The sequence below is a fragment of the Pleurodeles waltl genome, chromosome 5 (genome assembly GCF_031143425.1).
Source record: "Pleurodeles waltl isolate 20211129_DDA chromosome 5, aPleWal1.hap1.20221129, whole genome shotgun sequence".
In the NCBI taxonomy this organism is placed as follows: Eukaryota; Metazoa; Chordata; class Amphibia; order Caudata; family Salamandridae; genus Pleurodeles; species Pleurodeles waltl.
In genome coordinates, this window is record NC_090444.1 from 694,041,070 (window position 1) to 694,063,809 (window position 22,740).

General features: G+C 45.6%; 1 protein-coding gene across 1 annotated transcript in view; it reads right to left on the reverse strand.

The window, feature by feature from the left end:
* The window catches only part of CDC40 (cell division cycle 40), a 324,684-nt gene that overhangs the window by 110,356 nt on the left and 191,588 nt on the right, over positions 1-22,740 (reverse strand). The window contains exons 5-7 of the mRNA XM_069234621.1: positions 18,534-18,673; positions 18,307-18,403; positions 11,812-11,951 (exon numbers count right to left, since the gene is read on the reverse strand). Of these exons, the coding sequence (XP_069090722.1) occupies positions 11,812-11,951; positions 18,307-18,403; positions 18,534-18,673 (377 nt within the window). The remainder of the gene's footprint in view (positions 1-11,811; positions 11,952-18,306; positions 18,404-18,533; positions 18,674-22,740) is intronic.

Below are 22,740 nucleotides of genomic sequence, written 5' to 3' on the forward strand. Positions count from 1 at the left end.
TCTTGTGGACTGCCTTTCCTCTCCTCTTGCCCACGTATCCAATAAACAGCTGATCCTCCAGCCTGAAATCCTTTGTTCTATCGATAAAGAAGCTCAACGCTCTCTTTGGGTCCAGACGGTGCAGTCTTTCTTCCTCTTTGGAAGGATGAGGCGGAGGATAGAACGTGGACAAAGTAATTGCCTGAGCCAAATGGAAGGGTGAAACAACCTTCGGGAGGAAAGCAGCCTTGGTCCTCAACACCACCTTATCCCCATAAAAAGTTGTATAAGGGGGTTTTACTGATAAGGCCTGCAACTCACTCACTCTCCTTGCTGATGTTATAGCTATCAGGAAGACTGTTTTTAAAACCAAATACCTCAAGGGGCAAGAATGCATAGGTTCAAAAGGGGACCCCATAAGGAAAGTCAGGACTAAGGACAAATCCCATTGCGGCATAACGAATGGCTTTGGAGGATATTGATTTAGAAGACCTTTCAAGAATCTGATAACAATAGGGGATTCAAATAAAGATGGTTGGTCTGGAAGACATAAGAAGGCTGACAAGGCCGATAAATAACCTTTAATGGTAGCCACTGCACAACCTTTCTGCGCCAGAGATAGAGCAAAAGACAAAACGTCCGATAGATGAGCATGCAAAGGATCAATCTGCCTCTCTCCACACCACGCAACAAATTTAGACCACCTATTAGCGTAGATAGATTTAGTGGAGTGTCGCCTGGCCGCTAATATAACATCCACTACCTCAGGCGGGAGAGAGAAGGAACTCAGGTTGCCCCGTTCAATCTCCAGGCATGTAGGTGCAGACTCTGGAGGTTGGGGTGTAGAACCTGCCCCTGCGACTGCGAGAGGAGGTCTGCCCTGAAAGGGAGACGGAGCGGCGGGCACATTGAGAGTTGGAGAAGGTCGGAGTACCACACCCTCCTTGGCCAATCCGGAGCTATTAAGATTACTAGAGCCCGGTCTTGGCGAATCTTCCTCAATACTCGAGGAATCAAGGGTATGGGAGGAAACGCGTAAAGCAACTGGCCGCACCAGGTCATTTGAAACGCGTCCCCCAACGCTTCCTGCATCGGATACTGAAGGCTGCAGAACAACGGACAATGCGCGTTCTCTCGAGTGGCGAACAGATCTACCCGAGGAAACCCCCACCTCTGGAAGATTAAACGGACTTGATCTGGATGGAGACGCCACTCGTGGTCTGCCGAGAAGTGGCGACTGAGACTGTCCGCACGCATGTTCAAAACTCCGGCCAGATGGTTTGCTATCAAACAAATCCGATGGTCCTTTGCCCAGGACCATAGTCGAAGAGCTTCTCTGCAGAGAAGGTACGACCCCACTCCTCCCTGCTTGTTTATGTACCACATCGTGGTAGTATTGTCCGTTAGGACCTGTACCGACTGACCACGAAGGGAAGGGAGGAAGGCCTTGAGAGCCAGACGTACAGCTCGTAATTCTAACAGATTGATGTGAAAAATCTGTTCCTCTGGAGACCAAAGACCTTTGATCTCCAGATCCCCCAGATGAGCTCCCCACCCTAGAGTGGAAGCATCCGTTATGACTGTGGCCACTGGTGGCGACTGCTGGAACGGCTTTCCTTGCGAAAGATTGTTGCTTACAATCCACCACTTCAAATCCACAGCAGCATCTCTGGAGATCTTGACAGTACCCTCTAGATCCCCTCTGTGTTGAGACCACTGCCTTCGGAGGCACCACTGAAGAGCCCTCATGTGCCAGCGAGCATGCGTGACCAACAGAATGCAGGAGGCAAAAAGACCGAGCAGACGAAGGACCTTGAGGACTGGAACTACCGCTCCATTTCGAAACATTGGAACCAAATCCTGAATATCTTGAATCCGCTGAGGCGGAGGAAAGGCCCGACCCAATGTTGTATCCAGTACTGCCCCTATGAACAGGAGGTGCTGAGAGGGCTCTAGGTGAGATTTGGGCTCGTTCACCGAAAAACCCAGGTTGAACAACAACTGGGTTGTTGACTGCAGATGACGCAACACAAGCTCCGGGGACTTGGCTTTGATCAACCAGTCGTCCAAGTAAGGGAATACTGCTATCCCCTTCCTTCTGAGCTCTGCCGCAACCACCGACATCACCTTCGTGAAGACTCGAGGTGCTGAAGTAAGACCAAACGGAAGGACCGCAAACTGATAGTGTTGCGATCCCACCACAAACCGGAGATACTTCCTGTGTGACTGGAGTATCGGGATATGAAAGTAAGCATCCTGCAAGTCGACAGACACCATCCAGTCTTCCATGTTCAACGCCAAAAGCACCTGTGCTAGGGTCAGCATCTTGAACTTTTCCTGCTTGAGGAACCAATTCAAGATCCTCAGGTCCAGAATTGGTCTCAAACGACCATCCTTCTTGGGAATCAGGAAATACCTTGAGTAAACTCCTTGACCCCTTTCCTGCTCCGGGACCAACTCCACCGCGCCCTTTAAAAGGAGGACTTCTACCTCCTGTTCTAGCAACAGGAGGTGTTCTTGTGAACAATACGAAGGGCGGGGCGGGATGAGGGGCGGAAACTCCCGAAAAGGAAGGGTGTAGCCTTTTCCCACAACACTGAGAACCCAATTGTCCGACGTAACAGTCTCCCATTTGGTGAGAAAATGCTGTAATCTTCCCCCTACAGGAGAGGCGTGAGTTGGAAATGGTGGAAGCCTAAGGCTGCTTCCCCTGCTGCACCCCGCCAGAGGATGAGGAAGAGGCAGAGTGCTGCTGAGAGGCTCCTCTGGTGCGGACCCTACCTCTCCCCCTAAAAGATCTATAGGGATGGGAAGAGGCAGGTTGCTGATATCTTCCCCGAAAGGAAGAGGAGGAAGAGCCACGCCCAAATCCACGAAACCTCCTGAAAAATCTGGAAGAGGCCGTGGAAGAAGGAGCTTGGAGCCCTAACGACTTAGCCGTGGCCCTGCTTTCCTTAAAACGTTCCAAGGCCGAATCAGCCTTAGCCCCAAACAGTTTGTCCCCATCAAACGGGAGATCCAACAATGTGGACTGTACATCAGCCGAAAAGCCCGAGTTACGAAGCCAGGCCTGTCTCCTTGCCACCACAGTTGTGCCCATTGCTCTGGCTACTGAGTCGGTGGTATCCAGTCCCGTCTGGATAATTTGGGTCGCAGCAGCCTGGGCATTTGAGACAAGATCCAAAAGACCCTGGGGAAGCTCTGTAAACGAAGAGGAGATGTCATCCATCAGAGCATGAATATACCTCCCCAGGATACAGGTTGCATTGGTGGCTTTTAACGCCAGACTGCAGGACGAAAAAATCTTCTTCGACTGCGCCTCTAGCTTCTTTGAATCTCTGTCCCCAGGCACCGTCGGAAAAGAACCAGGCGCTGACTTGGACGAACAGGAGGCCTGCACCACCAAGCTCTCCGGCGTAGGGTGCCTGGACAGAAAACCAGGGTCAGTTGGAGCCGCCCGATACCTCCTGGCCGCGGCTCTGTGAACTGCTGGGGAAGATGCCGGCCTCTTCCACACCTCTAAAACCGGATCCAGCAGAGCGTCATTAAAAGGTAACAGAGGCTCCGCCGCGGCTGAGGCCGGATGTAACACCTCTGTCAAAAGGTTTTGTTTCGCCTCCACCACCGGCAAAGGCAGGTCCAAAAAACTAGCTGCCTTCCGTACCACTGCATGAAAGGAAGCAGCCTCCTCAGTATATTCCCCCGGGGACGAAAGGTCCCACTCAGGGGAAGTGTCCAGCCCACTGGCCGACTCCAGTCCACGAAGCCCATCACCCGAGTCCTCTAGCTCTCCTTCCTCTAGGGCTCGTTGGTACTCCTGCTCTTCTAGTACCCGGAGAGCACGTCTCCTTGAATGCAGTCGTTGCTCAATCCGCGGAGTCGACAATGCCTCCGCCGAAGTCGGAGATCGGCGCCGATCTTCCGAAGCCACCGACGCCGCATCCGGCGCCACAGGTAACTTCGGCGCCGACTGAAGAGCAGTTGAAACGGATGGACCCACCGGAGTCACAGGCCGAAATCTCGACGTCGACGGGATGGAAATCCCTGGGGCCAATCCTTCCGAAGCCACCGGAGCGGCCACCGGCGCCGACACTGGCGCCGAGCCCACGTTCCCAAACGGGAGAAAGGGCATAAAGGGTGCCGGCTGAAGAGGCGCAGGATCACCCAAAGAAAAGGCCAAAGGCCCAGCCGGAGCACCCCCTGGAGCCATCTGTTGGAAGATGGCATACATCGCATTCAAGAATGCGGAACTATCGGCTCCAGGGGTGGGAAAAGCCGGATACTGGGGTGCCTGTCTCGGAGGCGACCCCGACGCCGGCCTCGGCGTCTGCGCCGGAGAAAACACTTGAGGCTCCAATACCTCAATCACCGACGCCTGTCCAGGTGAAGTTGGAGACGCCGGAGAAGGCAACGGCGTCGAAGGATGCGGCGTAACCGTGGGGCTGACCTCCCATGTTCTTCGGCGCCGATCCGGAGACCTGGAACGAGCCTCCCTTGAATGACGCCGAGATTCTCTACGGCGCCGGGAGTCTCGATGACGCCGATGTCTTGGAGAAGACTTCTTGTGATGCTTCTCCTTTGACTTGGCCATAAACAGCTTCGCCTCACATTCTTTAAGAGCCTTTGGATTCATGTGCTGACATGAATCACAAGTCGAGACGTCGTGGTCGGAGCTCAAACACCAAAGGCAATCGGAATGAGGATCCGTCACCGACATCTTGCCTCCACACTCACGACAAGGCTTAAATCCAGACTTTCTCTGCGACATTATTTCCACAGCGAAAGACTACGCAGCAAGATATACACTGTAACCGCAAGAGTAACAGTTGCTCCCTCGAAGATAACCGTTTCGAATGCACGGAAAAAAGGGAACTGACGTCCGCACGTCGTCGAGGACCTCTTATTGCCTGTATGACGTCAGACGGCGTCGCGTGGGCGACAGTGACGTCCTCGTCGACGTGCAGAGACTAGTAAGAAGATTTCCGTCGAATGCTGGCGCCATGGGAGTATTCATGAGGTGAGGAATCCACAGGTAGTTGTATCCATCAGAAAGTGTTGCTTAAGAGGAGGTGCCAGATCACAGCGTCCCCTAAAGGAGTTACTGGAGCATTACTGAAACAGTATTTTTTGATGGAAGTGAGAAGGATAAAACAAGCCATTTAAATGCTTAAAAAGGGTTGTGTGCTAGAAGGTGGTATGACTGCTGGATGTATAGCTCTAGGTAAGAAACTTTCACCCACTGCCATATGGTGTCCACATTCTTCAATGCCACTCTTTCAGAATGCAGAGTCAATAGAGAAGTTGCGGAGGGAGCCAGGTGAGTTTGGGTTAGAGAATTTTTCAAGATTGCTTAAAATAAATAAATATATATTATTTTATATATCTCTATCTCTCTCTCTCTCTATATATATATATATATATATATATTTTAATGGCTTTAGATAAACTACATTCCTTTCCCCTTACTTCTTCACCCTTATTTCATCACTACATTCACCCACTGCCATATGGTGTCCACATTCTTCAATGCCACTCTTTTAGAATGCAGAGTCAATAGAGAAGTGGCGGAGGGAGCCAGGTGAGTTTGGGTTAGAGAATTTTTCAAGATTGCTTAAAATAAATAAATATATATTATTTTATATCTCTCTCTCTCTCTCTCTCTCTCTCTCTCTCTCTCTCTCTCTCTCTCTCTCTCTATATATATATATATATATATATATATATATATATATATATATATATATATATTTTAATGGCTTTAGATAAACTACATTCCTTTCCCCTTACTTCTTCACTACATTCACTTTGCAAACCTTTCAAATTTGAAAGAATCCTTGTTTGCCGTACTGTCAATCTGTTCCCTATTCCAACCCCAAATTTACAATACTAGTAGAGGTTTCCTTAGTCCTATTTTTATTTAATTTTAATCAATATTAGGCAATATCTTAACCCTAAGTTAAATTAAATTGTATGTCAGGACCACAGGTGAGGATTATTCTCACCTTTCTTCACTTTATTAAACAGACACTAACATTAAGTCATACAGAAAATACGTTTCCCGGAAGCCCAAGGACAAATGAGGATCCAAAAAAACATCCAATCATCTTGGTCATAATTGCTTCAAAGCCCATCCACAGCTCTTATGCCCCTACCTTCTTTCTTTGATGTCCCAGCAGCTGTTAGTTGAGTATCTCCACCTCTCTTTCTTATGCCCTTATTTTTTCTGATTTTCGATAGGATATTATATGTAACCTTTTGCATTTATATTGAATATTTGTCTTATGTAGTGCGCAGCAATTTGACTTCTCTGTCAGCTGGACTGTATTGCTGGGGTATTGTCTTCCAAATGCTAGAGGGCATCTGCATCGACTGGCGCACATGGGCTCCACTTTCAAACAGATTGCAGAGCCCAGCATGATCTCCTGCAGAGCCTTGGCTTTCCACCTGCACCTGGAGCATCATGTCCCCAAGCGGCATCTGTATCTTAATTTCTCAGTGTCTAACATGGTTCTGACGTCCCTCAGGGTCTGTATTCTTGCAGGGTAGCTTAAACTACTCCACCTCACCATGGGATGGCACCCACGCTGCTTACCCCACAGATAGCAAAGGATGTATGGGGTTCTGGGCTTGGAACCCTTAATTGAGCCCTTATGACCCCCATATTCACTCAGCTTGCACCAGTACCATATTTAGCCCTCAAGGCTAACATAATACTGCAAGGCAATTAAATAATTGCAAAATGCAGAGTTATGAGGATTACACAGAGGAAGAATCAATTGTTATAATTACTTCTAATGATGATTTTTGTCAGGTCGTAGTGGTTTGATACATCAGTCGGTGGCATCAGCTACAGCCCTCCTGGAGAGGCGGTTCCTACAGGTAGCTTACTGTTGCCCAGACCTGCTCCTCCCAGGCAACAAATGACCATGGTCACTGGAGAACACTAGCCCTCAAGGACAGGCTGATAAAAATCCTGGCACAGCATGGGGAAAACCGAGACATGATCAATGGTGGATCTGGATGCCTTTGACAAACTGAAGTGGGTATTCCTTTCCCAGTACCTTCCTGGATCCAATGACTTGGGAGTCCTGAACACTCCCACCGAGGGTGGCTTCATGGTGGACATTTTTTCCCTAACTAGATACCCCTAGCACCCCGCGAACTTTACATGAAGAGGACTCCCACACAGACTTGGATGGTGATCTTGGCCCTCTAGTCCCTGGCATTCACTTTCCTCACAACAACCTAAGACTGGCATGTTAAGAGAATGACACAAACATGCTTGATCTAGACAGTATCTTCCTTTCTTGCTCTTCGGAATGGTGCCCATCAGAGAAGGTAGCAAGCTGCCTCTGGAAGCCACTGGAGAAAGAGGTCTGTGCACATCTTCGGGCAGAGTGGTCTCTTACTTCCCTGGATAGCAAAATGGACATGACCCCAGAAATAGAAACCAGGATGGTTATGTTTTGAGGAAATATGTGAGAGACCCTAAAAAAAGGCATTGACCACGCATGGCAGTCTTGCCATGGTAAATTGCTTGAGATTACTGTCCAATCACTAAGATTCTGGACATGGCCGAGGAGGACAAACAATCAGGGTCCCTTATCTCCCTGGAAATCTTGTCTGGGTGGAGTATCTGAGCGGTCATCTTCTTAGGCAATATTAAATGTGATATGTCTACTGAACGGTGCGGGTCTCTTTGGATTCATGTTGCCCCTAAGCCTGCTTATCGGGCCTCTTTGAAGGCAGGGGTGATTGCACACGGAGGCCTGTTCACAGACCCCTTCGTGCAGGAACTGGGAAAATTTGTGCTAACCTTTTAATCCCTGGATAAGGCGAAAGCTTCCATGAGAAATATTTTTGCACCTAAAGTTTTCACAGGCGTCAGTTGTGATAGAGGGTGCTCAACTGGAGACTTCCACTCCCAAGCCCAAAACAGAGACCAAGGTTCCTGACATGGTCAGTGGCAAGACCAATCCTGTTTCTGTGGGTTTCTTCCGATCAAGGGGTTCCCAATGTGTCCAAGCGTTCTAAGGTGATTTCCAAGGATATTCACTAGAAACCAATTCTGATACGTATCCGTCTTTCTTCCCAACTAAAAGTGGGCAGGGCAGCTGATGGGTTTTAGCCACAATTGCAGATGTATAACTTCTGAGGCCTGGGTCCTGTAGACAGTTCAACGTTTTCCAACAGGGTTCTATGCCACTCCCTGCCAAATCAAAAGACCAAGAGACCAAAAGACCTCTACTCAGTTTCAAGGCAGGAAGTCTCGCTCATTTTTCGGAAGATTTCAGAACTTCGAGAAAGACATTTCACCAAGAGTAATCCACATGAACAGATTAGTCAGAAATATTTTTGTGGTGGACAAAAGAGATAAGGCGGGTTGGCAGGGGCAGAAGTGCTCAGTAATACATTTGAAGGAGTTCAACAAGTGTCAGGTCTACCGCCAATTTAAGACTGAAGGTGTCCACCTTCTGAGATATCTCCTGCCTCAAAGTAACTGGACGGTGCAGCTGGATGTGGCATATGCTTACAGTACGGAACCAACCTACTCCTCCACGCTTACAAATTTAAGACTTTTCCGTCCAGACACTCTTTGGCACTAAGGTGAGCCATGGACAGCCTACGTGCCCGAGGGGCACATCTAATCATGTACCTGGACAACATCCAATTGCTTGACCAGTGCCCAAAGAATACCTTCAACTGATGGGAGTCATTTTGCAGGGACTGGGGTTCATCAAGGAAAATAAATCTCTCCTCACACCAGCTCAGAGGACAACATTCCTTAGATTTGTAATAGATTGCAACAAAGCCACATTAAACCTTCCATTGAGAATGATGGCAAAGCTAAGGCTGGAGCTTCAGATTATGATTTCATGACAAAATACTTTGTTGGATGGGATCAACAGGATAGTGTTCATACTGTCATCGTCATCCAGGTGATATTTCCCAGCCCGCTTTATTACAGGGCCCTTCAAATGTTGCACATGTATCGTCTGCAAAAATGTCTAACATTCAGAATTAGTGCTTTGGACAGAAGAGGCCACAGAGGAGGTGAAATTGTGGCTCACGCTCATAGACGTAGAACAGGAGAGCAATCATGGGTCAGGTCCAGATATTATCAAGTCGGACACCAGCAAAAGTGGCTTGGGTGCAGGATGTGGCAAATTGTCTACAGGAGAACAATGGTCTCCTCAAGAACAACAGCTGCATATCTATTGTTAGGAACTTCTGGCAGGCTCATTAGCAGCCCAATGCTGGAACCAGAAGACAATGCAATGTTACATCTTGCTGAAAATAGACATTTCAGTGGTACAGTACATTAAACACTGGGGGTAGGTGGGTTACACCGAAGACACTATAGGAGCTGGGCAAGATCCTGTAACACTTCTGCCTTTACAAAAGAATTTCAGTAAATGCATAATACCTATCGGTGATGTAGCAGACTGGCATTCTGGTCACACTCAAGATAGGAGTCTTTGAAATTGCATCCATGGACATTCAAGGAGCTAGAGAACAGGGGCCCATTCAAGACGGACCAGTTGTCGTCAAGACTGGATCATTGAGTGGGCACGTACTTCAGTTGGTGGCCAGATCGACAGGTGACGGCGTCGGACGCCTTCAGTTAGGACTGCAGCTGAGAGAATTAATACAAATCTCCACAGCGCGTGATAATCACAAGATTGTCAGAGCAAAGCAGAGGACAGAGAGCAGATGTAGTAGTTATCATACTGATTTGGAGGTCTGAAGTCTGGTATTCTATTCTGGTTGGACTTTCTGGGATTCTCCAATCCATCTTTCCCTAATTCAGGAACTTTTTCTGGTTCCCTTAGGGAATTCACACCACCTTGTGAAGTCCAAAAAACGACACCTCATGGCATGGAGGATTACAGGGAACGATGGAAAGTCTGAGATTTCACAAGAAGCTGCAAAACATCTGCCAAAAGCTAGAGTGGACGGGACGGTTAAACAATACAAATTCATCTGGTTGAGATGGATGGGTTTGTGTCCGAGGAGGGCTGTGGTTCCCATGGGGTCTGACATTGTGCACGTCACATTTTTTGGCAGCATTAGCCACAGCAGGAAAACCTCAAATTGGTGAATGCCTTCAGATGAGCCATTTCAACAGGACATGTTCCAATAGAAGGGTATCGGTCAGATTACACTTCCGCCAGAGCCTAGATATTTCTTTCTTTGGGATGTGAATAAGGTTCCTAATCATTTTCCTTTGTGGATGAATAATAAATATCTCTCAAGGAAAGAACTTTCAGAAAATGTTAGCTGTGTTGCTGTGTTTTATCTCCTACAAGAGAATCTCAGATGTTCATGCTCTGGATATTACTGGTAGAGTATTTACCCATGAGGAGGTTACCGTCTACATTTCCAGAAGAACTAAATGGAATCCTAGAGTGATTTCTTATCCAGCTTTTAATGATACTCCAAAGCTGTGTGTAGTTAGATGTATCACGGCATATGAAGAGATAAGGAGTGAATTTCACCCCCCTCCCCACCAGGTGAACAACAATTAATGATCTTTATTTACAAGTCTTTTAAGGCGGTGTCCTCTACAACTAAAGCAAGAAGGGTCAGATGGCTCATTCAATAAGGTGGCCATTGATGCTTCCATCTTTGGGGATCACTCTGCCCATGGAGTGATGGCTTCCAAATCTTTTTCACTTGGGGTTCACTTGCAGGATATTCTGAATGCCACTGACTGAGCTAAAGACTCTACTTTTAAAACCTTTTACTCTGAACCAGTATAGAATATGGTCTCTTTGATGGTGGATAAGCTTTGAATAGGCATAACCTTAGCATTTGGTTCTGACACAGAATGTAAAACATCATAGCTTGCATAGAATACATTTGTGATTATAATAAGGACAGGGAGGCGAGGATTGCCCCGCCTGATTATAAGAAGTGGCGGTACCTCACCAAGGTATAAAATGGGAATTAATAGATGTGGGTTCAGCCACTGCATATGGATTAAGTACTTCACTGCTCTGTTTCCTCCATGGATTGTTGAGCTGAAGATTGACTTCGTACTTAACTCTATGTAGTTCATCCACTGGTTATTAGTCTGACTGTACACTTAGATGTTGCTCAGTAATAGTTTAGTTTAAGTATATTGACGTTGTTAGTCTTTGAACGAAATAAAAATCTAAACACGAATGTTGTGGAATCAGAGTACAAATTTTGTCGCATGTAGAAAGATGGCTGCATTGAAATCGATGATGGACTTTAAGCAAGATGACTGGATGTTGGTTTGAACTCATTTGCCCTGGGGCTTCTGAGAAAGTTAATTTCTTTATGATTTAATGTTGGCTGCGGTTTAATAAAATGAAGTAAGATTAGCTTAATCCTCGCCTCCAATTTGTAATAAAATTTAACATTTCAGTAACAAAAGCTAGAATATTTCTCTTTTATTATGAAAATAATGAGATGCACCTTAATCGAACAATATACCTAAATATAAATAAAAGCTTGGAAATGGTTCCATCCATGCTGGTCTGTTGTCCTGCAGTTCATGTATGTAGTTACTCCTGTAACTCAGAACTCAATTATACTTATTAATTTACTAACAAAAGCTATACATGAACAAACAAAATACACGTCTAACTAATGAACCTGGAATTGCAAATAGCATAAAAAGGTGCCTATCTTTTAGGACAGATGTAGCGTACCTACAATTCAAATAACATCTAAAAGAGCCCCATTTTACAAAATACATCGTACACAGGGGTTCAACTTAGTCAGCAGCACCAATAGTAAAGGCACTCTACTGTATAAAACAAATATTAAATACCTCTAACAGTCATAATGAGAAATACATACTTTTGTGTGTCCAGACCATACAAAAATCTGTTTCTTGGGAAGGTAACATTTGTCAGGTGGTTCTGTGGAGCGCAGGTTAACACCAACATCTTGTGGAATATGAAGATAAGATCTGCCCTGATAATCATACATTTCTTTCACTAGAAAAAAAAGATAATGAAAAAGTAGGTACTTTAAAGCATTGAACTCTTAAAATGTTAGTTCTTTTTGATATGACGTTTTACTACCACCTTGCGTGAGAGTGAGCAAATAAAAACATCAGTCCTCCAAGTCATTAGAACAATGTGACAGCACTCAGTACAGTGGGATCCCCTGTAGTGAATACAATAACAATACTGTACTAGATCTGAGTCATTTTGTAAGCATATGTTCCCTTTACCCAGCATCAACCCTCCTGCAAAACTTTCCAAGGCGGGAGAGCACCTATTTTGTAAAGCACACTCGGATCCTGCATTTCAGCCAACTGTAGCCACAAAATGACCTTTTTTGACATTTACACTGTAATCGAAAGCAGACACATTCTTGCACTCAAGTACAAATAAATACATTAGACTGAAAGGGCATGACAATGTGTTGAATTGAAACAGAAGCCTAGAATTTTAATGTTCGAAAATAAGAGCAGCTTTATCTGCAATTTGTTTTCTGTACAGGGTTTTAGCACAGCAACTATTTGGATTCTCATAGCAGTGCCATGACTATACAACAAGGAAAAAAGATTAAGAAAGTGATGCGGATTTGGGATGGCTTTTCTGTCAGATCTGGTATCAGTCATGCTATCACAACATAAAAACACACTGCTGTTGTTAACGATCTAAATAAAATGCAATCTGACACGTTTTGCTAACTATCTTTTCCACACCCACTGACCCACCACTGCATGTATCTGCACTAAGTTCTATGACAATGGTTCAGATGGGGGGATAAATAAATTAAAGCAGCTCTCTAACACTGGCAAAGCAGTGAGTCACTATAAATTAAGAGAACCTATGGACTTAAGAGCAAAAAACAAAGGTGAGTAACTAACATGACAGTGGCCTCACATCTCAACTAATGTGATAATTACAAAGGAGAAAATTAAAGAAGAATACAACAATAGCCAGCATGGATCCGCCAAAGGGGCGTATTTTTTTTTTTTTTTTTAAATAATGGTCAAACGAGGCAGACATTCCATTTAAGAACTAAATGGGGTGGATCCCAGCAGCAGCCTTGCATACATTATTATTAAGTACAAGCCAATGAAAAGCTTACACATGGGTTATTGATGGCTTAGAAACAAGCCAACTAGGGATCTTCCCTTTACAGATAAGAGGATCTGAATGGGTGAATCTTGCATACTCCAAAAAGGAAGGTAAATTATTTTATGCTATATTATAAAACTTAAAAGGTCTGGTCTCAAAATATGAGAGGACTGTGTTAATTCCAATCTATTAAAAGTGTGAGGTCACCCTAGAAAAAGCATCTGCTGTAATAGTCGGGTTATGACCAGAACTATGGTTCCTGGTGGACAGTGCCATCTGAATTAAATGCCAGTTGTCTTAATTCAGAGACAATGCATGCATGTTTATCATCCCTGAACATAAACAATCCACACTTATAATGGGAGCACACACATGCCTATGCATCAATCTATCAATGGAGCACAAAGTAATGACAGGCACTTGTTGAAGGTGAACTGTATTTCCTTGTGTAAAACACTGTTGCCTAAGGAGGCCAATGTGACAAAGAAAAGCTGGCTAAACTTAACCCTAAGCAAGACAAGACTAAACAGACAACATGATCTCTCTCTCGGCTAATGGACACTGGATTTATATGAATATGAAGTGCCACTACTTAGTGGGGTGCATTCAACTCCAGATGGCACACATGCACAACTGATTACCTTTTTTGAACACAGTCTGAGCCTGCAGGCTCATGAAGCTGGAGTTATTCCAACTAACTTTCTTTTCTTAACTGCAGGCCTGCTGATATCAAACACTCAGTTGAAGATTTTTTTGAGAATATGTTAACATAATTTAATCACCTTGGGTGTGTGGTTTCAATCTGAACCATAGATACCCCCGCCAACCAAATTTATACTACACCTGAAATAGTCAGACTATTTACCATAAACACAAAAACCTATTTAAAGAGGAAGTGATCTCTTCACTTAATTTTGGACAACAATCTGCAAATTGTTACTTTACCTGTCAAAGAATGGTATTGTGAGAACTCTCTCTGGCAGACTGTGATATTTCAAAGATATCAGGCTTTAACAAAGCCAGTGTAAACTACAAGGCTGTATGCCACAAGACAATGAGACATTTTTCAAACAAACCAGCATTTAAAATGGAACTTACTGCCCACACATAACCAATAATCAGTACTGAGACACCCCAAAGTTAGTTAATTTCATGGAAACAATTATTTTAAATAATTGTACCCAAAATACTGGAACTCTAAGCCAACGGAAAGGAAACTAAACTCATATTCCAGACTTTTATAAACCGTTCAAAATGCTCCTCTAAGTAATATAAAACAAATAAAACCTAAGCACTTTAATGCCACTCCGCAATTTACAATCTGCCACTACCATTAAGAATTATAACCCAGAGATAGGGCTCTAAAACAGAAATAATTAATCCTTATATGCTACCAGTTCTTCCCCTTCCTAAATGCTGATCCTTTGCCTATGTTTGGGAGAGACAGGTAAAGGTTTGGGCCTTTCCCAAACAATATCCAGGTCAAGTTTGGAGCCATATCAACCCTCCTGACACCATTGCCCTATTCACACCGGAACATGATGGAGATTGTCAAAATACCAATAGTTTGCGATTTACTGCATAGAGGTCTGAGAAAATAGCCACACTAGGGAAGCACTGATTTTTTTCCTACCAAAATATGTGTCGTACATAACAGGTGTTTTTTTTTTGTAAAATTGTTACAAACAAAATATTTCACACCTTTCTGAAACAAGCTGATGAAAGGGCAGCCAAAATATTCATGGTGGTGGATACGTAACAAGACAGGACTTGTATATGGATCTGCAATTTAGGTTTATTGTGTTTTTTTTTTTTTTTTTTTTTTTAAATTTGCCCCAAGCCGTTAACGTCTCCCAACCGGGCAAAGAACCACGGGTGACAAAGACTACCTGTTCCCCATGTAAACTGAAATGCAGATGGTGAGTACCCATCTGTAAGGAAATGCCTCCTTGGCATGGTTGCCCCCTGACTTTTTTGCCTTTGCTGATGCTATGTTTACAATTGAAAGTGTGCTGAGGCCTGCTAACCAGGCCCCAGCACCAGTGTTCTTTCCCTAACCTGTACTTTTGTATCCACAATTGGCAGACCCTGGCATCCAGATAAGTCCCTTGTAACTGGTACTTCTAGTACCAAGGGCCCTGATGCCAAGGAAGGTCTCTAAGGGCTGCAGCATGTCTTATGCCACCCTGGAGACCTCTCACTCAGCACAGACACACTGCTTGCCAGCTTGTGTGTGCTAGTGAGGACAAAACGAGTAAGTCGACATGGCACTCCCCTCAGGGTGCCATGCCAGCCTCTCACTGCCTATGCAGTATAGGTAAGACACCCCTCTAGCAGGCCTTACAGCCCTAAGGCAGGGTGCACTATACCATAGGTGAGGGTACCAGTGCATGAGCATGGTACCCCTACAGTGTCTAAACAAAACCTTAGACATTGTAAGTGCAGGGTAGCCATAAGAGTATATGGTCTGGGAGTCTGTCAAACACGAACTCCACAGCACCATAATGGCTACACTGAAAACTGGGAAGTTTGGTATCAAACTTCTCAGCACAATAAATGCACACTGATGCCAGTGTACATTTTATTGTAAAATACACCACAGAGGGCACCTTAGAGGTGCCCCCTGAAACTTAACCGACTATCTGTGTAGGCTGACTAGTTTTAGCAGCCTGCCACAAACCGAGACATGTTGCTGGCCCCATGGGGAGAGTGCCTTTGTCACTCTGAGGCCAGTAACAAAGCCTGCACTGGGTGGAGATGCTAACACCTCCCCCAGGCAGGAATTGTCACACCTGGCGGTGAGCCTCAAAGGCTCACCTCCTTTGTGCCAACCCAGCAGGACACTCCAGCTAGTGGAGTTGCCCGCCCCCTCCGGCCGGGCCCCACTTTTGGCGGCAAGGCCGGAGAAAATAATGAGAATAACAAGGAGGAGTCACTGGCCAGTCAGGACAGCCCCTAAGGTGTCCTGAGCTGAGGTGACTAACTTTTAGAAATCCTCCATCTTGCAGATGGAGGATTCCCCCAATAGGGTTAGGATTGTGACCCCCTCCCCTTGGGAGGAGGCACAAAGAGGGTGTACCCACCCTCAGGGCTAGTAGCCATTGGCTACTAACCCCCCAGACCTAAACACGCCCTTAAATTTAGTATTTAAGGGCTACCCTGAACCCTAGAAAATTAGATTCCTGCAACTACAAGAAGAAGGACTGCCCAGCTGAAAACCCCTGCAGCGGAAGACCAGAAGACGACAACTGCCTTGGCTCCAGAAACTCACCGGCCTGTCTCCTGCCTTCCAAAGATCCTGCTTCAGCGACGCCTTCCAAAGGGACCAGCGACCTCGACATCCTCTGAGGACTGCCCCTGCTTCGAAAAGACAAGAAACTCCCGAGGACAGCGGACCTGCTCCAAGAAAAGCTGCAACTTTGTTTCCAGCAACTTTAAAGAACCCTGCAAGCTCCCCGCAAGAAGCGTGAGACTTGCAACACTGCACCCGGCGACCCCGACTCGGCTGGTGGAGATCCAACACCTCAGGAGGGACCCCAGGACTACTCTGATACTGTGAGTACCAAAACCTGTCCCCCCTGAGCCCCCACAGCGCCGCCTGCAGAGGGAATCCCCAGCCTTCCCTTGACCGCGACTCTTTGAATCCTAAGTCCCGACGCCTGGGAGAGACCCTGCACCCGCAGCCCCCAGGACCTGAAGGACCGGACTTTCACTGGAGAAGTGACCCCCAGGAGTCCCTCTCCCTTGCCCAAGTGGAGGTTTCCTTGCCTGCCTGCAGCGCTGAAGAGATCCCGAGATCTCTCATAGACTAACATTGCGAACCCGACGCTTGTTTCTACACTGCACCCAGCCGCCCCCGCGCTGCTGAGGGTGAAATTTCTGTGTGGGCTTGTGTCCCCCCCGGTGCCCTACAAAACCCCCCTGGTCTGCCCTCCGAAGACGCGGGTACTTACCTGCAAGCAGACCGGAACCGGGGCACCCCCTTCTCTCCATTCTAGCCTATGTGTTTTGGGCACCACTTTGAACTCTGCACCTGACCGGCCCTGAGCTGCTGGTGTGGTGACTTTGGGGTTGCTCTGAACCCCCAACGGTGGGCTACCTTGGACCAAGAACTGAACCCTGTAAGTGTCTTACTTACCTGGTAAAACTAACAAAAACTTACCTCCCCTAGGAACTGTGAAAATTGCACGAAGTGTCCACTTTTAAAACAGCTATTTGTGAATAACTTGAAAAGTATACATGCAATTTTGATGATTTGAAGTTCCTAAAGTACTTACCTGCAATACCTTTCGAATGAGATATTACATGTTAAATTTGAACCTGTGGTTCTTAAAATAAACTAAGAAAAGATATTTTTCTATAACAAAACCTATTGGCTGGATTTGTCTCTGAGTGTGTGTACCTCATTTATTGTCTATGTGTATGTACAACAAATGCTTAACACTACTCCTTGGATAAGCCTACTGCTCGACCACACTACCACAAAATAGAGCATTAGTATTATCTCTTTTTGCCACTATCTTACCTCTAAGGGGAACCCTTGGACTCTGTGCATACTATTCCTTACTTTGAAATAGTGCATACAGAGCCAACTTCCTACACCATCCAACAAAGGAGCCTCTTTAACTAATTGCTTGGTTGGCCCATGTTTTTTATTCCATTTTTCATTTGAAAACAAAAGCGGTCTACAATTAAGTGGCCTTTTAGGTATTGGCAGGAGGGTGGACTGGAGTTGGTTTGGGACTACGAGCACAGGGTGGAGGAAGAGTTTATAAACATATCTGAATCTGCTCCCTTAGAGGAGCTGAAATTCAGATTTTTTTGAAGGCAGAAGTAAAGAAAGAAAATGAGGCACACAGTTTAGTTACTGAATACTATTCACTATAATATACAGCAAGCAATCAATCTCTAGAACTGAACGCAGATAAAACCTCCAATTTTACTTGTATTTTCCCTTATGTATTTCAATTTATAACATGTGAACAAGATTTATTCATAATAGTGGCAACAAGTTTGATTCTGTTGAAATGGGAGGCCTTTGTATTTCTGATATCAGGGTTTAAGTCTACTGTATTTGAAACTCTTTCAATATATTATTCAGAACTGCTATAAAAGCTAAATCTTTTAAGGTTTACATGAAAACAATATATCTTGAACCCCTACCATTAAGTTAAGTAACTGAATTTGCATTATCAACAAAGGTTTATTTTTCATTAAAAATGATGCAGAAAAGACATCCCTAAAAGTGTGCCATTACCATGCAAAATAGTCTTCTCATCTGCTGGCTTCTCCTCCTCATGTTTGCCTTTCTTCTGTCTCTTTGCTGTAATTTCATCAAGCTCTTTCTGCTGCTCCTAGGAAAATATGAACATTTTCTTTGAGAAAAAAAAGAACACACGATATTCCCCAGAGGACACCTAGACAATCATAATCATTTTATGCTTTACATGTGAATTACGTTTGACAAATGTAATAACGACCTACCTCAGACGGTTTAGCCACATCTTTTTCATCAATGTATTTTGCCCATGGTCCTAGAAAACCATCAATGCTAGATGCATCGCTTCCTTTCAGTTTTCGCCGCTTTTCTGTTTTCTTCTGTCCAGATTCAAACACTGTTAAACCTGAAAGAAAGGAAATCAATTTACATGTCTTCGATGTTTAAAAAGCTCAAAAGCACTGTTTTGTAATTTATTTTATTTGAATGCACTTAAATGTAAGCGACCAAACAGATAAAATAATGAAGACATACTTGCAAACAGCTTCCCCATGTAGGAGTACCAAGGTGACAATTCAAGGCAGTACACCTCAAATTCAAGACAAACAAAAGCCCAAGTTACTCAACCAAAGCAAAGCATTTGGTGTCTCAATAATCACTTAAGGCCTCATTATGAGTGTGGCGGTCAAGACTGCTGCTGTTGCAGCGGTCCGACTGCCACATTACAACCCTGGCAGTCAGACTGCCAAGGAAGCACCAGTACAGTCAGGATCCATGATCCCATTGGCCTGGCGGCGGTGGAGACCGTAATCCACGAGGGCAGCGCTGCATGTAGCACTACGCTGCGGATTACCACCTTGTTCCCCGCCAGCCTTTTTATGGCTGTTTCACTGCCATGCATGAAGAGGCTGGCAGAGAACAGGTGCAGGGGGCCGCAGAGGTGCCCCTGCACTTGGCATGGGCAGTACAGGGGGGCACCCTGCCCAGCACCATCGTAATGTTCACTGTCTGCTTTGCATCCGGCTACAGCATTGCTGCTGGCTTAGATTATGAGCCAGAGAAAATGCAGCAGCCTGTTTCCCGCTAGGCCGACCTCGCGGGAAACTCAACTCTGGCGGGGAGGCCACCGCCCTGTCGGGAGTTTGAAGGACAGGCTTTCCCATTCATCAAACTCATAATAGGGCTCTTAGACTCTTTCATTTGTAATAGAATGTCCCTTAGATAGCATGACAGCGGTAATATCAGTAAGCAAAGCTCCCCTACTGCCCCTTGCCACTGAGCCTCACTAGGGGCCCTGGCTCACAGTAGATTATCCTGTAGCAGACCACAACCACACAGGGCGCACGACGACCACAGCAAGGAGCCAGGATGATCCAATGTCTCACAAGTGTTTAGGTAAGCAACCAGTTGCGTCTATGTGTCTCTGGGCCTCGATTTAGGAGGAATAAGATCCCAGTATACTTCTCACTGTTCACAACAGTACACAGCATCCAGTAGCCAGCATCGGGTCATGGGTACCAGTCATCGCGCCCGTGCAGGGCAAGCTGCATCTTAGTAATAGTAAGGAGCATGGCTGTAAGTTTTTGTATGCCCTTTGGGACCTCCTGCACATACCCCAGTAAAATCTCTAATGGGGTTCTATGGATCTCTAATGGGGTTCTATGGATTTGACAGTCAGTAATGCCATCCACAATGTCCAGCTCAGAACCCCAAAAGATCGCCATGCAAGGCGCTGGTAATCTGCATCTGGCGCCCCACATCGCACACACCCAACCAACTCCAAGAGGCACATCCTACAGAGAGCAAAGGGAAAGTAATACAGTCTGTGGACAAACTTAAAGTGAATCAGAAACAGCCAATAGTTCGGGTTAACACACAACAATGCAACCACTGCTTCTCTGTTAACTCCACACCAGAGAGGCCAAGCACTCTGTATACAAAGCGGTGCTTTCTCCTACACAGAGGAGTATAACTTAGTGATAAGTTTCTGTTAGAAATTAGGTCTCTGGTTGGCAGTCAGCTTGCACTCTGTCCACGCAGGGACCCTCACTCTAGTCAGGACAAGGGAAGTACACAACTAGGATAACCCCTGCTCACCACCTTGGTAGCCTGGCACAAGCAGTCAGCTTATAGAATATTTGTACAATCACACATAGTATGTAACACACTGAAAATACCACAAAAGGGCTTCAAACCAGTTTAGAAAAATAGCCAATATTTATTTAATTCAAACAAGGCCAAAACAACAAAAATCCAACATACACAAGCAAAGATATGAATTTTTAAAGTAAAAAGAGTCTTAATCCATAGAAATCAATGGATACGTTGTTTTAGCAAAGTACCTGGTATGTGTGAAAGATACAGTTGCATGGGTGAGCGTGCATCGGAAAAACAAGCGATGCGTCGATTCCTTACTTGCAAGTGAGGCCGTGCGTCAATTCTTTCTCTGCCAGGCAATCGATGCGTCAATTTTCGGACAAGCAGCCTCAGGTCGGTGCGGTGATCTTGTAGGTTTTGACGCCCAAGGACAATGCGTGGAAAATCTAGACGCACGGTAGCGATGAATCCGTGCTGAGCTGGCGATGCATCGATTTCACCGGCGCTGCGTCAATTTTTTCAGCCTCTATGCAGGTGGTGCGTCAATTTGTCTAAATCTCTGCTCCGGGGCATAGATTTTCACCTTGGGTTCACCAGTTTCTCCTTTCAAGGGCCCAATACTGGATGGGGCACCACTTGGCAGAGTAGGAGTCTCAGCAAGAGAGCACAGATGCTGGCTGATGATGTTTTTGAAGGCCCTGAGTCTTTAGAACAGGGGGCAAGTTCAGTCCAAGATCTTGCAGAATCTTCACAAGCAGGATACACAGCAAAGTCCAGTCTTTGTCCTCTAAGGCAGAAGCAGCAACTGCAGGCCAACCCAGCAAAGCACAAACAGCAAAGGGGCAGAACTCCTCCTCCAGCTCTTCAGGCAGAGATTCCTCTTGATCCAGAAGTTTTCTTTAAGTCTGGGTTTTTGGGTCCACTACTTATACTCATTTCTCCCTCTGAAGTAGGCACACTTCAAAAGGAAAGACTCCATTGTTTACAAGATCCTGCTTTGCCCAGGCCTGGCTTCAGACAATGCAGGGGGTGTTGGAGCCTGCATTGTGCCAGGACAGGCACAGCCCTTTCAGGTGCAGGTGTCAGCTCCTCCCTCCCCACTCTAGCCCAGGAGACTCATCAGAATATTCAGGAGACACCTCAGCTCCCTTTGTGTTACTGTCTAGAGGGAACAGCCCAACTGTCAGTCTGACCCAGATGTGGATTCCACAGGCAGGCAGAGGCACAGAATGGTTAAGCAAGAAAGTGCCCACTTTCTAAAAGTGGCATTTTGTTTAACAGACACTCTAAAAAACAGCTCTACCAAACGATGTATTTTTAAATTGTGAAACCCCTAACATCCATATCTTTATCTACTACCAATGGAAACAGCACTTAAAAATATTTCAAGGCACTGCCCCATGTTAACCTAGGGGAGGATAGGTCTTGCTATAGTGAAAAACAAATGTGGCAGTATTTCACTATCAGGACATGTAAAACACACCAGTACATGCCCTACCTTTTAAATACACTGCACCCTGCCCATGGAGCTACCTAGGGCCTACCTTAGGGGTGACTTACATGTAGTAAAACAGAAGGTTTGGGCCTGATTGGGGTGACAAGAGGTTACACTTGCCAGGCTGAATTGGCACTGTAAAACTGCACACACAGACACTGCAGTGGCAGGCCCGAGACATGTTTACAAGGCTATTCATGCGGGTGGCACAATCAATACTGCAGGTCCACCTGTAACATTTGATTTACAGGCCCTGGGCACCTCTAGAGCACTTCAGTAGTAAATCAAATATGCCAGTCAGGGATAACCAATCACCAATAAAATTTATACTGGGAGCACTTGTACTTTAGCAATGGTCAGCAGTAGTAAAGTGACTAGAGTACCAAAACCAGCAAAAATGAAGCCCAGCACACAGTCAAAAATACAGGTTGCAGAGGCAAAAAGACAGGGGAAACCGTGCCAAGGATGCCAGGTCTAACAGTTTCCTTGAGGAGGTGGCACCCAATACAAATTCAAGTGCCTGGAGCTTGGGTGGAGGAGGAGGGAACACCTGAAACACCTCCCATCCAGTGGCATGGAATCTAGGTATCAAAAACGCATCCAGCGGGGTGCTACTCTGGTCAGCCTGTATATCATTAACAGCAGCAAAGGTGTCCCCAGGGACCCACTGTTGTAAGGTATAGTTGTTTAAGTCTAACACATACACCACGGTCCAAGGTAAGTGGCACAGCCAGGTTTTGTATGGTGTCAATAGCACTTGTTAACTTCATCCAAGATGCAAAGCTTATACTTCAAATAATGACCAAGTGATATTTTGCCTGTCGATCTAGGGCTAGCAAAATCATCTACAGAGGCTCCAAGGCTGACAAACATCAGGGAGG